Raw genomic sequence first — 13,810 nt, forward strand, 5'->3', positions numbered from 1 at the left:
TGCTACCAAATAAATCTGTTGGACTTTAACTTGGTGTTGTGAGATTTCTTACTGATAAAATTGAGAACCAGACTGACTGAAGGCAGAGAGTTCATAGAGAAGTTAAAAAAGAAATGAGAAGAAAAGAGTGCATAAGAAGAGGCAGACAATTTACATTACATTAAGGATAATCCAAAGAAAAGGGTAGTAAGAAGAGGTCTGAGTCAGTTTAAGGACCAAAAAGGATCTATGCATGGAACCAGAGGGCATATCTGAGGTGTTATATGACTACTTTGCACCTGTTATTACCAAGAAGAAAGTCCTGCCAAAGTTAACTGAATTATTATGTCCAATTCTGGGCACCACATTTTAGAAAGAATATGAGAGGTTAAGAACATAAGAAATAGGAGCAGGAGTAGGCCAACTAGCCCTTCGAGCCTGCCCCGCCATTCAGTAAGATCATGGCTGATCTGTCGTGGCTCAGTTCCACATTCCCGCCCTCTCCCCATAACCCTTAATCCCCTCTCTTATCAAAAACCCATCAACCCGCGTCTTAAAAATATTTAGCGTAGCAGCCTCCACCACTTCAACGGGCAGAGAATTCCAGAGATTCACCACCCTTTGAGTGAAGAAGTTCCTCCTCAACTCCGTTCTAAACCGCCCCCCCTTTATCTTGAGGCTGTGCCCCCTAGTCCTATTATCCTTTGAGCGGGAAGAGTCTCTCCACCTCTATCCTATCCATCCCATTCATCATCTTATACGTCTCAATGAGATCTCCCCACATTCTTCTAAACTCTAACGAGTACAAGCCTAGTTTACTCAGCCTCTCCTCATAGCTCAACCCCCTCAACTCCGGCATCAGCCTAGTAAACGTCCTCTGCACTCCCTCCAAGGCCAAAATATCCTTGCTGAAAAGATTCTCATGAAAAAGTAACAATACCAAGAGGATGTTTCCTTTAATGGGGAAACTGGTACTTGGGAACATAGTTTAAGAATAAGAGGTCTCCCTTTTAAGACAAATGAGTTTTTTTTTGTCTGAGGGTTATTAGGTTGAAATTCTCCTTCCCAGAAGGTAGTGGAGACTGGGTGTTTAAATCTACTCAATGCTGAGCTAGAATTTTGTTAGACAAGGGAGTTAAAGATTATCGGGGCAGAAAAGAAAGGAGAGCTGAGACCATAAGCAGGTCAACCATGATCATAGAAAATGATGAAGCAGACTTAAAGGACCAAATGACCACCACCTGCTTCTAAGTCCTATGTTTCTATGAATGGTTCCAATGAGAATAGATTGAGGAAGCTGGGACTGCTCCCTTTGGAGAAGGTTGAGAGGAGAGTTGATAGAGGTATTAAAAATCATGAGTAGTCAAGACAGAGTAGATTGAGAGAAACTAAAGAAACAGTGACGTGTAAGAAGTTCTGAGTGGTTGTGCTCGGATGTCTTGTGAATGTGATGGAGACAGATTCACTCATGGTCTTCACAGGCGAATTGGGGAACAAGCACCTGAAAAAGTACGCTCGCAAGAAAAGCGAGGGGCATGTGACTTGCTGAATTGCTCTTGTAGAGAGCTGAATCTCTAATGGCCTTTTTGTTCTGTGACTCTTCTATGATTCTTTGTGACTGGGAGCTCATCTCAGGTTGAAGTATGACAGCAAGGTTGCAAAACTTCTGTTCAATGTCAAACAGTAATCATGGAGCAGGTTAAAGTGGGAAGCTAGGGAACAAAATTTGTGTTGGGATCAAAGGTCATGGCTTCAGCCTTGCAATATTTAATTTGAAGAAATTTCTGCTTGCTAGTACAAGATGTTGGATATACAGTCTAATAATTTAGTAATAGTGGAAGAGCCACAAAACATGGTGGTAAATGTGAGCAGGATGCCATTAGCATACATTTAAAACCCTGCATTGTTTTGGGATGATATCACCAGGGACAGCATATATAGCAAGATCCCATAACAACAATTAATTGACATAACGATGATTGTCATTCATATTGAGTAAGGAAAATCATGTTGCATTTTTTCAGACAGTGCCATAATATGTTTAGCATTTACATTAATCACTAAAGCAGATAAACAAGGAAACAACTCATTGTCTTATCTGAAAATACCCCTCATGAGTGTGCAATACTGTATCAGTATGTACTGGATCGTCAATACAAATTATGTGCACAAGTCTACAGTCTGGTCTTAGAAGTCAGTAAACTGTCTGTGATCCAGATACAAAGGCGCAATCAATGTAGCGGAACTAATGAGTCATATCTTCACTACTCTGCAGTAATGCTGATATCCCATCCTTGCCCATTCACTCCAATCCCCTCTCCTCGGAAAATGGTATCCCAACAAAAAAGTGCAAATATAGATCTCTTATGCAATCTGCCCCTTGGCAGATAAGTGTTTGGTTGAAGTTAACTAGAGCTCCTTCTGTGAGTGGCTCTATTTTAAATTTCCTTTTGTTCTTTTCTGGATGTTAACTGCGAGGTTGCTTTTATTACAGTTCCCAAACTACAGGTGACAAAAGAGTTCTTCTTTGAGCTTTGCATCAGTTAACCACTTATAGCCAATTTTGAATCAAGTTGCAGTAGTACTAACTACTCTGGCCAAAAGAAATTATACATTTTATTGACATTATTAGAGTGGTTTGCAACTAAGAACAGTAAAGGGGCGGTGACCTGAAAGATGGAAAAATACATCTCTCAGCATCTTTGCTAGAACTAGAATTTGAAAGATAAATGACCACTTCAGTGAACTGGACATACAAAAGAAAAAGGAGATTTTCCAGAATTTAAAGTGTACGACACTGTTTATTTCAGGTATCTGCTAATACTGGAGCCTCATCTATGAGTGGCTACCTTTATAGGTCCAAGGGGATTAAGAAACCATGGAAACGGCTCTGGTTTGTCATTCAGGATAAGGTGCTGTATACTTATGCTGCCAGTGAGGTAAGTGTTTGTCCAAGTCTGCATATATAGATGTTTTTATCTGTTAATTGAATGCCTACAACTGTGAAATGAGTAACTGATGAAAACAGAAATATATAGTGCATCGAGTGATGTTATTGGTTCTTGCGTCAACACAATACACCATCTCGTTGTAAGACATTTTTATACTTAACTTCATATGGGAAAAATAAGTATATGTTATGATTAATTTGCAAATCTCAGCATGTTGCAGTCTTTGAGAAACTAATAAGCTATTTGTAGCAGTTATTTACAATATCTACTGTGTGGTTCCCCCAGGATTTACAACTGTGCTGGGAACAATCTCAGGAACCCGTTTGTGTGGCATGCAATTTTTTTCTACATTTCACAATTTGTCCTTGCAGGAAAGAATTGAAATCCAAGTTATATGTCAGTTTTTCCAAGAATTTCCTGCTCAAACCCTGATGGGGGGAGGGGAGGGAACAGTCCATTTCTCCAGGGGAGAATTCTCTTGACTGACAACATTGTTGACAGCTCATCTAACAGATGAATTTTCTGTTGATTCAATCATATGGGTGGATAAGTGAGCAGAGATCTGGCTGACCTGAATTGTACATATAGCCCCCAGAGAATGAATAGTCCAATTTCAAGGCTCCTTCATGGATAATTGCCCATTTGGAGAGGTTGGAAGTTACCCAGTACTCTAACACTTTATCCCAAATATCAGCCAGGGGAGGGAAGAAACAGAAGAAAATCTTATAATAGACTATTGTTTTGCTAACTTTTGAAATGCATGAAATAGGAAGGACCACAGCTACCGCAGGTTAAGGGTCCAACTCAGTGGACCTGAGCCCTGTCAGTGTTGCCTTCAAGATACAATTCTGTTTGGTGTCTAGGTTTATTATTTGTTGATTTGCTCTTATTGTGTTTGTGGGTATGAAGATTTGGGAAAAAACTGCTTCATTGGTGGATAATTTTAAATCGCTCATTGGTATCATTAGTTTGTTAAATGAAAATTAATATAAATATAGTTTTGAGTGTTCTTTGTGGCCATTGCAACTCCATGCATGGACCAATATGACCCAAAGAGAGACAACTTTAGATAACTTGCTACAGATGACCTAACATTTAATTTTATTTAATGTGCTTGACATACTTGAGCCTCTGCAAACTTTATCTCCAATGCCTTTCTTTAAAGGATGTAGCCGCATTAGAGAGCCAACCACTGCTCGGATTCACAGTTTCTGAAGACCAGGATGACCTTTCAGAACCTCGAGTGATTTTCCAGTTGCTTCACAAGAGAACATTGTTCTATATGTTTAAAGCAGATGATCATCATACTGCCCGGAGGTGAGTAAGACAAATCATTATACAGCTTCAAAGGCAAAATGTTATGGATGCTGGAAACAGAAAATTCTAAAAATATTCAGCGGATAAGGCAGCATCTTTGGAGAGAGAAAAACAGTTAACATTTCGGATTGATGCTCTTTCTTCACGGGTAAATGCATAAACAACGCCATCTCTAGTCAAAGATCTTTCTAACAAATGATGTTGAAATAAAAACCTATATTTTCATGGGAGTACATGGAATTTTTTTGACCTAGTCATGGACAGGTTTCCCTCCCCTCCACTTCTTTTTCTGATACATTGATGGCTATCTGCTTCTGCTGGAGCAGGTGGTGGAAGCACATTTCTAACAAAGTTCAGGAGGCATCACGAAGAATAGAGGGATATGGACCACGTATTAAATTCATGAGGTATCAGTGTTGGCATAGACCTGGGGGCTGAAGGGTCCTGTTCCTGTTCTTTGTTCTATTAGATTATACATATTTGAGTTATCCATTCGTATGTTTTGTTGCAACATTCCGATACAGAGCCAAAACACAGAAATACTGGAAAATCAGCAGGTCTGACTGTACCTATGGACAGAGAACAGAGCTAACGTTTCGAGTCTGAACAATCCTTCATCAGAGTTCCAGACTAGAAACATTGAACTGCTGAGGTTTTCTAGCATTTTCTGTTTTGGTTTCTAATTTTCAACACCTGCAGTAATTTGTTTTTTATTTCAGATGCAGAGCCTTTAGTTCTGACGTCTTACATCTTCTAACTTTATCTGCAGACGCACTCTTAACTTTCTACTCTCCATCCTTTCCTGCCATGCTCTGATTTATCATTTCCCTAATTCCATCCTGTTCTCATGCCTTGTCCTTTCTCTTTAAATTTTCAAAGCTTTCCTCACTTGATGTCTTGCCTCTATTATTTAGGATTCATATTTGACAAACCTAATGGAACTGCTTGTAGATGTAACTAACAGAATAGGTAGAAAAAGCCAGTGATGTATTTGATTTTCAGGAAATCTTTGAAGTCCTGCCCAAGAGGTTACTGTGCAAAATTGAAGCACATGGATTGGAGGCAATATATAGGGGAGGTGATGGCCTAGTGGTATTATTGTAAGACTATTAATCCAGAAACTTTAAATAAGGCTTTAAATAAGTTTTTTGTGTCGGTCTTCACGGAGGAGGACACAAATAGCTTGCCGAATATTAAAGATAGAAGAATGGTAGGAGATGAGGTCCTTAATGCAATTACTGTCACTAGAGAGGTAGTGCTTGATAGACTAACGGGACTGAAGGTAGACAAGTCCCCGGGACCGGATGGAATGCATCCCAGGGTTCTGAAAGAAATGGCAGAAGTAATAGCGGATGCCTTAGTAATTATTTATCAAAATTCGCTGGACTCTGGTGAAGTGCCGGAGGATTGGAAAACAGCTAATGTTACGCCGCTGTTTAAAAAAGGTAGCAGGCAAAAGGCAGGGAATTAAAGGCCGGTTAGCTTGACGTCCGTAGTTGGAAAAATGCTAGAATCCATCATCAAAGAAGAAATAGCAAGACACCCACAAAAGAAGACGCGGCACAGATTCGTGAAGGGGAAGTCATGTTTAACAAATTTATTGGATTTCTATGAAGATGTGACTAGTGCAGTAGACAGAGGGGAACAGGTGGATGTAGTGTTTTTAGATTTCCAGAACGCGTTCCATAAGGTGCCTCAAAAGGTTGCTGCAGAAGGTTAGGGTGCATGGAGTTGGGGGTAAGGTGTTAGCGTGGATTCAGGATTGGTTATCCAATAGGAAGCAGAGAGTTGGAATCAATGGGTGCTTTTCTGGTTGGCAGTTGGTGACTAGTGGAGTGCCGCAGGGATTAGTGCTGGGTCCTCAACTGTTTACCATTTACATAGACGATCTGGAGGAGGGGGCTGAGTGTAGGGTAACAAAATTTGCTGATGACACGAAGATGAGTGGAAAAGCAAATTGTGTGGAGGGCACAGAAAGTCTGCAGAGAGATCTGGGTAGGCTGAGTGAGTGGGCGAGGACCTGGCAGATGGAGTATAACGTTAGCAAATGTGAGGTTATCCATTTTGGTAGAAATAATAGTAGGAGGGATTATTAATTAATGGGTGAAAAGCTGCAGCATGCTACGGTGCAGAGGGACCTGGGGGTCCTTGTGCATGAATCGCAAAAACTCAGTCTGCAGGTGCAGCAGGTGATCAAGAAGGCGAATGGAATGTTGGCCTTTATACTGAGGGGGATAGAATATAAAAGCAGGGAGGTCTTGCTGCAACTGTACAGGGCACTGGTGAGGCCGCAACTGGAGTACTTTGTGCAGTTTTGGTCCCCGTATTTGCAAAAGGATATATTAGCCTTGGAGGGAGTACAAAGAAGGTTCATCAGGCTGATACCGGAGATGAGGGGGTTAGCTTATGAAGAGAGATTGAATAGACTGGGTCTGTACTTGTTGGAGTTTAGAAGGCTGAGGGGGGATCTTATAGAGACTTACAAGATAATGAAGGGACTAGATAGGGTAGAGGTAGAGAGATTCTTCCCGCTTAGAAAGGATAGCAGAACTAGAGGGCACACCCTCAAAATAGAGCGGGGTGGGGTGGGGGGCAGTGTAGAACGGAGTTGAGGAGTAACTCAAAGGGTGGTGAATCTCTGGAATTCTCTGCCCATTGAAGTGGTGGAGGCTACCTCGTTGAATATGTTTAAGTCATGGATAGATAGATTTCTGATAGACAAGGGAATTAAGGGTTATGGGGAGAAAGCGGGAAAGTGGAACTGATTCACTTCAGAGCGGCCATGGTCTTACTGAATGGCAGGGCAGGCTCGAAGGGCTAGATGGCCTACTCCTGCTCCTATTTCTTATGTTCTTATGGAGAAACTCTATTGATCCAGAAACTCAGCTAATGCTCTAGGGACCAGGTTTTGAATTCCATCATGGCAGCTGGTGGAATTCGAATTCAACAAAAAATATTTGAAATTAATAATCTACTGATGACCATGAAACCATTGTCAGAAAAATCCATCTGGTTCACTAATGTTTTAGGGAAGGAAATCTGTCATCCTTACCTGGTGTGGCCTACATGTGACTTTAGGGCCACAACAATGTGGTTGACTCTCAACTGTCCTCAGACAACTAAAGATGGGCAATAAATATTGGCTGGCCAGCCAGCGATGCCCATAAATTAATTAAAAACTTGGTATGGATTAAGAATTGGTGTGGGAGCAGAAATAACTCCTTTTTCAGAGTCTTTTTCAGAATGGCAGGCACTGACTAGCGGGGTACCACAGGGATCAGTGCTTGGGCACCAGCTATTCATAATTATCAATGATATGGATAAGGCAACCAAATGTTTCCAAGTTTACTGATGACATGAAACTTATTGGGAATGAGAGTGGTGAGGAGGATGTTAAGAGGTTTCAAGGCAATTAAGATAAGTTGAGTGAAACGAGCAAATTCATGGCAGATGCAGTATAATGTGGATGAGTTTGAATCCTAGGATATATCCCATCTGGTCCAAACTATTTGACTTACTGACCCTCCTCTCAGAATATCTACCTCCTCCAGCCTATCATTCTGTATCACACTCTCATCCTCAAAAACATGGCCTCTCTCCTTGGTAAACACTGAAGAAAAATATTCATTCATTGCCTCTCCTATCTCTTCTGACTCCATGCACAAGTTTCCACTACTATCCTTGACTGGCCCTAATTTCACCCTGGTCATTCTTTTATTTCTTACACAAGAGTAAAAAGTCTTGGGGTTTTCCTTTATCTGACCCGCCAAGGACTTCTGGTGCCCTCATTCCTTGCTACCTTGTAACCCTCAAGCGACCCAACTGAACCTTTCCTCGCTCGGCCATTTCCTCCCTGCCTGACAGGGACATACTTATCAAGGATACGCAGTATTTGTTCCTTGAACAAGCTCCACTTTTCATTTGTGCCTTTCCCTGAAGTTTCTGTTCCCATCTTATGCTCCCTAATTCTTGTCTAATTGCATCATAATTACCCTCCCCCCGCCCCCCCAATTATAAACTTTGCCTTGTGTATGGCCCTATTGCTCTCTGTTGAAATAATGAAAGACACCGAATTGTGGTTACTTTGTCCAAAGTGCTCTCCCACGAACAAATCTAACACTTGGCCTGGTTCATTACCCAGTACCAAGTCCAGTGTGGCCCCACCTTTTGTCGGCCTATCCACATATTGTGTCAGGAAACCCTCCTGTGCACACTGTACAAAAACTGCCCCATCCAAACTATTTGACCTATAAAGATTCCAATCAATATTTGGAAAGTTAAAGTCACCCATAATAAGTACCCTGTGACCTCCACACCTATCCATAATCTGCTTTGCAATTTTCTCCTCCACATCTCTATTACTATTTGGGGGCCTATAGAAAACATCTAACAACATGACCGATCCTTTCCTATTTCTAACTTCAGCCCATAATACCTCAATAGGCAGATCCCCTCGAACTGCCTTTCAGCAGCCGTTAAACTGTTCTTGATTAACAATGCTACTCCTCCACCTCTTTTACCACCTTCCCTACTCTTACTGAAGCATCTATACCCCAGAACTTCCAACACCCATTCCTGCCCCTTTTCTAACTGTGTCTCCATAATGGCCAAAACATTGTAGTGCCAAGTACCAATCCATGCTCCAAGTTCACCTACCTTATTCCGGATGCAACTTGCATTGAAGTAGACACACTTCAACCCATCTTCCTGTCTGCCAATACACTCCTGTGACCTTGATACCCTCCTCAGTACCTCACTACACTCAACACTGGCTCCTGGACTACAGCTTGTTTTCCCATCCCCCTTTTAGTTTAAACTCCCCTCAAGAGCTGTAGCAAATTTCCCTCCCAGAATATTGGTGCCCTTCTGGTTCAGGTGCAAACCATCCTGTTCGTACAGGTCCCACCTTCCTCAGAATGTGCTCCAATTATCCATGTAACTAAAACCTTCCTTCCTACACCATCCCTGCAGCCGCGTGTTTATCTGTGCTGTTTCCCTGTTCCTCAACTTGCTAGCACGTGGCACCAGCAACAAGCCAGAGATGACAATATTGTTTGTCATCACCCTAGCTCCCTAAATTCCTGTTTTTAAATCCCCGTCCCTTACCTGTGTCGTTGGCACCGATGTGTACCACGACTTGTGGCTGTTCCCCTTCCCCTTAAGGATCCTGAAACACGGTCTAAGACGTCACGGACCTGGCACCTGGGAGGCAACGTACTATCTGTGAGTCTCCTTCGCCGCCACAGAACCTCCTATCTGTCCCTCTAACTAACGAGTCCCCAGTAACTATTGCTCTCCTTCTCTCCCTCTTTCCCTTTTGAGCCACAGGGCCAGACAGCACAATCTGTAACCTCCTGGCTCAGCATATGCTACCCCCTATACAAGTACCATCAAGCTAGGGATCAACCTTGAAGAATGCACAGGACATCTGGAATACTATGAGCAGTTTTGGTTCCCTTGTTTAAGGAAAGATGTACTGGCACTCGAGACAGTGCAGAGAAGGGTATGGAGGGATTTTCTTATGAGGAGAGGTTGAGTATGTTGGGCCTGTACTAGTGGCGTTTAGAAAAATGAGAGGTGAGTTTATTAAGATTCTCACAAGGCTTATCAGGGTAAGTGCTGACAGACTGTTTCCCCTTGTAGGAGAGTTTAGGACCAGAGGGCATAATCTTAGACTAAGGGGTTACTCCTTTAAGACAAATGTTTCTTCTGAGGGTTATGAATGTGAATCTGTGGAATTCTTTAGCACAGAGCTGTAGAGGCTGGGTCGTTAAGTATGTTCAAGCCTGAGATGGACAGATTTTTAAACTGTAAGGAAATCGAGAGTGGAATGGGGATAGAAGTGAAGTTGAGGATTATCATATCAGGTCATGATCTCATTGATTGGCAGAGCAGAACTGATGGGCCTAATGGCCTCCTTCTGCTACTATGTCTTATGGTTTGGTGGCATGCCAGGGGCAGCACTAGGCATACCTAAAAATGAGGCTTCAATCTGGTGAAGCTACAATACAGAACTATTTACATGCCAAACAATGGCCAAATATGTGACAGACAGCTAAGTGATTCCATTACCACCAGATCAGATCTAAGTTCTGCTATATCCAGTAATGAATGATGTTGGACACTTAAACATCAAAAAGAGGAGGACTCTCCCATTTATATCACCATCCTCAATGCTAGGAGGAGCCCAGCACATCAGCTCAAAAGACCAAGCTGAAGCATTTTTGCAGCAATCTTCAGCCAGAAGTGTCAAATGGTTGATCCATCTTTGCCTCTTCCTGAGGTCCCCAGCATCACAAAGGCCAGTCTTCAGCTAATTTGATTCACTCCCCCGATATCAAGAAACAGCAAAGGTTATGGGTCCTGATAACATTACAGCAATAGTACTGAAGACTTGTGCTGCAGGATTAGCTGTGTCCTTCGCCAAGCTGTTCCAAAACAGCTGCAACATTGACATCTACCTAACAATGTGGAAAACTGCCCAGGTTTGTCCTGTCCACAAAATGCAGGACAAATCCAATCCAGCCAATCACTGCCCTGTCGGCCTATTCTCAATCATCAATGAGAAGTGATCAGTTGAAACACTATGGAGATGTAATGAAACAAGTCTCTCTACCTGTTCTCCCTGTTCCCTAATACTCAGGAGAGGAGAATTGCTTTTTGATATATTTATTTTGACATTTGTAGTGCACTCTTGTACATAGACACCCAGAGTACAATAATTAACAAATGTTCCAATTTCTCAACAGGTGGGTAGAGGTTTTTCAAGGAGCTACAGTGTTATAGCATTCCAACAACAGACACCAAAAGGGAAAGAGTTCAAGAAGCAAATCCATGAAAAATATACTATACTGAGATGCTGGAGTGTGGTGCTGATGCTTCAAAATAGATTGAGTAGGAATATTCACATTTGCGCCTTAATCTCCAGTTATTTAAGATTTATCTTGGATTGCAGAATGAACTTCAAAGATGCTGCAAAAATATCCCAAAACACACTTCAGGTGCTCTTGGGTCTTCTCTGAAAAATGCCCTGAAGAAAATGTGGCCAGTCAGTGTAATTTTCTAGTTTGAGTGACAAGGAAAGCAATAATTAATTCAGCCATTTTGGCTACTCTGTACTTAGCCTACCAAAAGGCTTAAGCAATGACCTATTTCTGTGCTACATCTTCAAGTATGTTGGTAACTTTATATTATGAAACTGTGAATATCACACTATTACTGATAGAAAAGTCCACCTTAATCTCAATCTGTTTGAATCTTGGATTATGGAACTGACATTCTCTCTGTCAGATTTTCACTTCTAAAAGTGATTTGTGAAGACCTCTAATTTTTGATGAGGTAAATTCAGTTGTTGGTATTAGGGTTTGCAAACCAGGAAGACCAAGTTTGTGAAGATATTGATTTCAACTGGGATCAGAAGTGCTACCATTTGCCTGAGTGCCTTTGCTTTAGGAAAGAGAAGAATCAGCTCAGATCCATATTCACAATCAATGCATAGTTATTGGAATAGAAAATCCCCATGCATGGACACCAACAAAGGCATTAGCATTAATTATGCCACATGTTGATTAGAGACTGAATTCTTGCAACAACAGCAAAAAAAGCATATGGTAATTTACCTGGGGGTTACTGGTGCCAATGGAGCTATATCCAGCAAGAGCTCCTACTTCAGCAGAAAGAAGGGAAGAAAACTGGACAAAAGTTGCTACTTGGTTCTTGACTTGTTAACTTTGAGATCCAAATTAAGTAGTTTAGCCTGAGACTATTGGAAAACTAAATATTTGAGCTTGTGTATTATTCAGCTTATGAAAAATGAGAAGCAGGTTGCCTTTAATGATTCCAATATTATTCAGGTTTTTAATGTATTCATATCAATACTAGATGGTTCTTGTGATTTTTCAGAAATTATCAATGTACATTTTAATTTTTTCCAAAATTTATAGTGGAACAGAGCTGTTAAATGCTGCATCCAATTTTCCTGTATATTTTAACTTTTTTTATTTAATGTTTGGTTTTTGTAAAAATATTTGAAGATAGTTCAGCAAGGATTTATACATGCAGGCATGAGTTTGATTTATGTATTTATTTAACTATTGTAATGAGCATCTATGGTTCTTTATGGAGCACACAGACATCATGTAGCATTCAAAGCGCAAACAGTAAAATACACCTTTAACTTTTCCAATACCGACTTTCTATAAATGTATAGAAAGTTAAATGTAAATCGGGATTTGTGATAAGCATGGTCTGGTGAATCAAAGTGCAGGGACTCTTTTCACATCAAGTCAGATTCCTTTTGATAGATAACAAAAACATTTATCCTTTTTAAACCGTTATACAAAATACTTACCTTCAAGTGACCAGGTTGAAATTGTTTCATTCCAATTTCACAGGTTCTACTAATGTAGAGTTTGCTCAGTGGGTACCATTTTGAGCCAGAAAGTTGTGGATTCAAATTCCACTTAAAATCGAACACTATCTAGGCCATCCTTTCATTACAGTGCCATAGGAGTGCTGTGTTGATGGAGATGCCATCTTTTTGTTAAGACGTTAAACTAAAATTCCTTCTATTTACGTGGCAGTGAAAAAAAAACCTTGTAGCAGTGTTTTGAAAAGAGCTGATCAATGCTGGTCCATCAGATACCAACACTAAATGATAGATTAATTGGTCATTCATCTCATTTGCAGCTTGTGGGACTGTGTGCATGAACTGTATATCATGTTTGTCTATATAAAAAGCTTGACATCATAACTAAGGATATGATAAAGCACAATTTAAATGTAAACACTTGTTAAAAATAATTCCAGGGTATTTGCCTTGACTACCTTGCCTCGAAGTGCATTCCATATGTTGATCACTTGGTGCAAAAAGTATCGCTATAAATTTGCTTTTTACTCGTTTAAACCTGTCTTCACTACATCAAAATTTGTCTTTTCTACACTTTGTTTCTGATTATTATCTCTGAAGTGCTTTGGGTCATTTTTTTTCTACATTAAAGGTGCTATATAAATGCAACTTGTTTACTGTTTTAAATTGCACTGAGGTCACCTCAATCATCTTTTGGAACTCACATATGAGATTTGTCCAGTGTTGTGCCATAACCAGGAATGTTTTTTTTTCAGAAATGCCCCCAGAACATCAATGTCTTTACATTTCTAGTCCTTATGATTAGGACTGACCACATCACCATTCTGTATGAGAATTACTTTTCCAGCTTTGTACCCTGCTAAACTTTTTTTTGTCTATATCCAATTTGTTTAATGTTGCTTCATTTTATTCTGGATGTGATTGTAGAATGGATACAGTTCAGACGGGGACTGGTTAGTACATTTGAAACTTTGACATTGCTTGCAACCCAGCAAAACTCAAGGACAGATTGATGATCAGAGATTTAATTCCTACAGTTATGGGCTGAGAGCATTCTGTTGGAACGTATAACGTCTGAGACACGTGCTGGTTAGCTGCATTGACCCAAACAGATGCCAGACTGTGGCAACTAGGGAAATTTCACAGTAACTTCATTGCGGTGTTAATGTAAGCCTTAGTTGTGACCAATAAAAAA

General features: G+C 40.7%; 1 protein-coding gene across 1 annotated transcript in view; it reads left to right on the forward strand.

Moving 5' to 3' along the window:
* Positions 1-12,604, forward strand: part of fgd6 (FYVE, RhoGEF and PH domain containing 6) — a 135,154-nt gene extending 122,550 nt beyond the window's left edge. The window contains exons 19-21 of the mRNA XM_080207140.1: positions 2,790-2,918; positions 4,096-4,247; positions 10,997-12,604. Coding sequence (XP_080063266.1) covers positions 2,790-2,918; positions 4,096-4,247; positions 10,997-11,033 — 318 coding nt within the window. The 3' untranslated portion in view covers positions 11,034-12,604. The remainder of the gene's footprint in view (positions 1-2,789; positions 2,919-4,095; positions 4,248-10,996) is intronic.
* Positions 12,605-13,810: the final 1,206 nt, after the last annotated feature.

The sequence above is a fragment of the Carcharhinus amblyrhynchos genome, chromosome 19 (genome assembly GCF_965287045.1).
Source record: "Carcharhinus amblyrhynchos chromosome 19, sCarAmb.v2.hapA, whole genome shotgun sequence".
Taxonomy (NCBI): domain Eukaryota; kingdom Metazoa; phylum Chordata; class Chondrichthyes; order Carcharhiniformes; family Carcharhinidae; genus Carcharhinus; species Carcharhinus amblyrhynchos.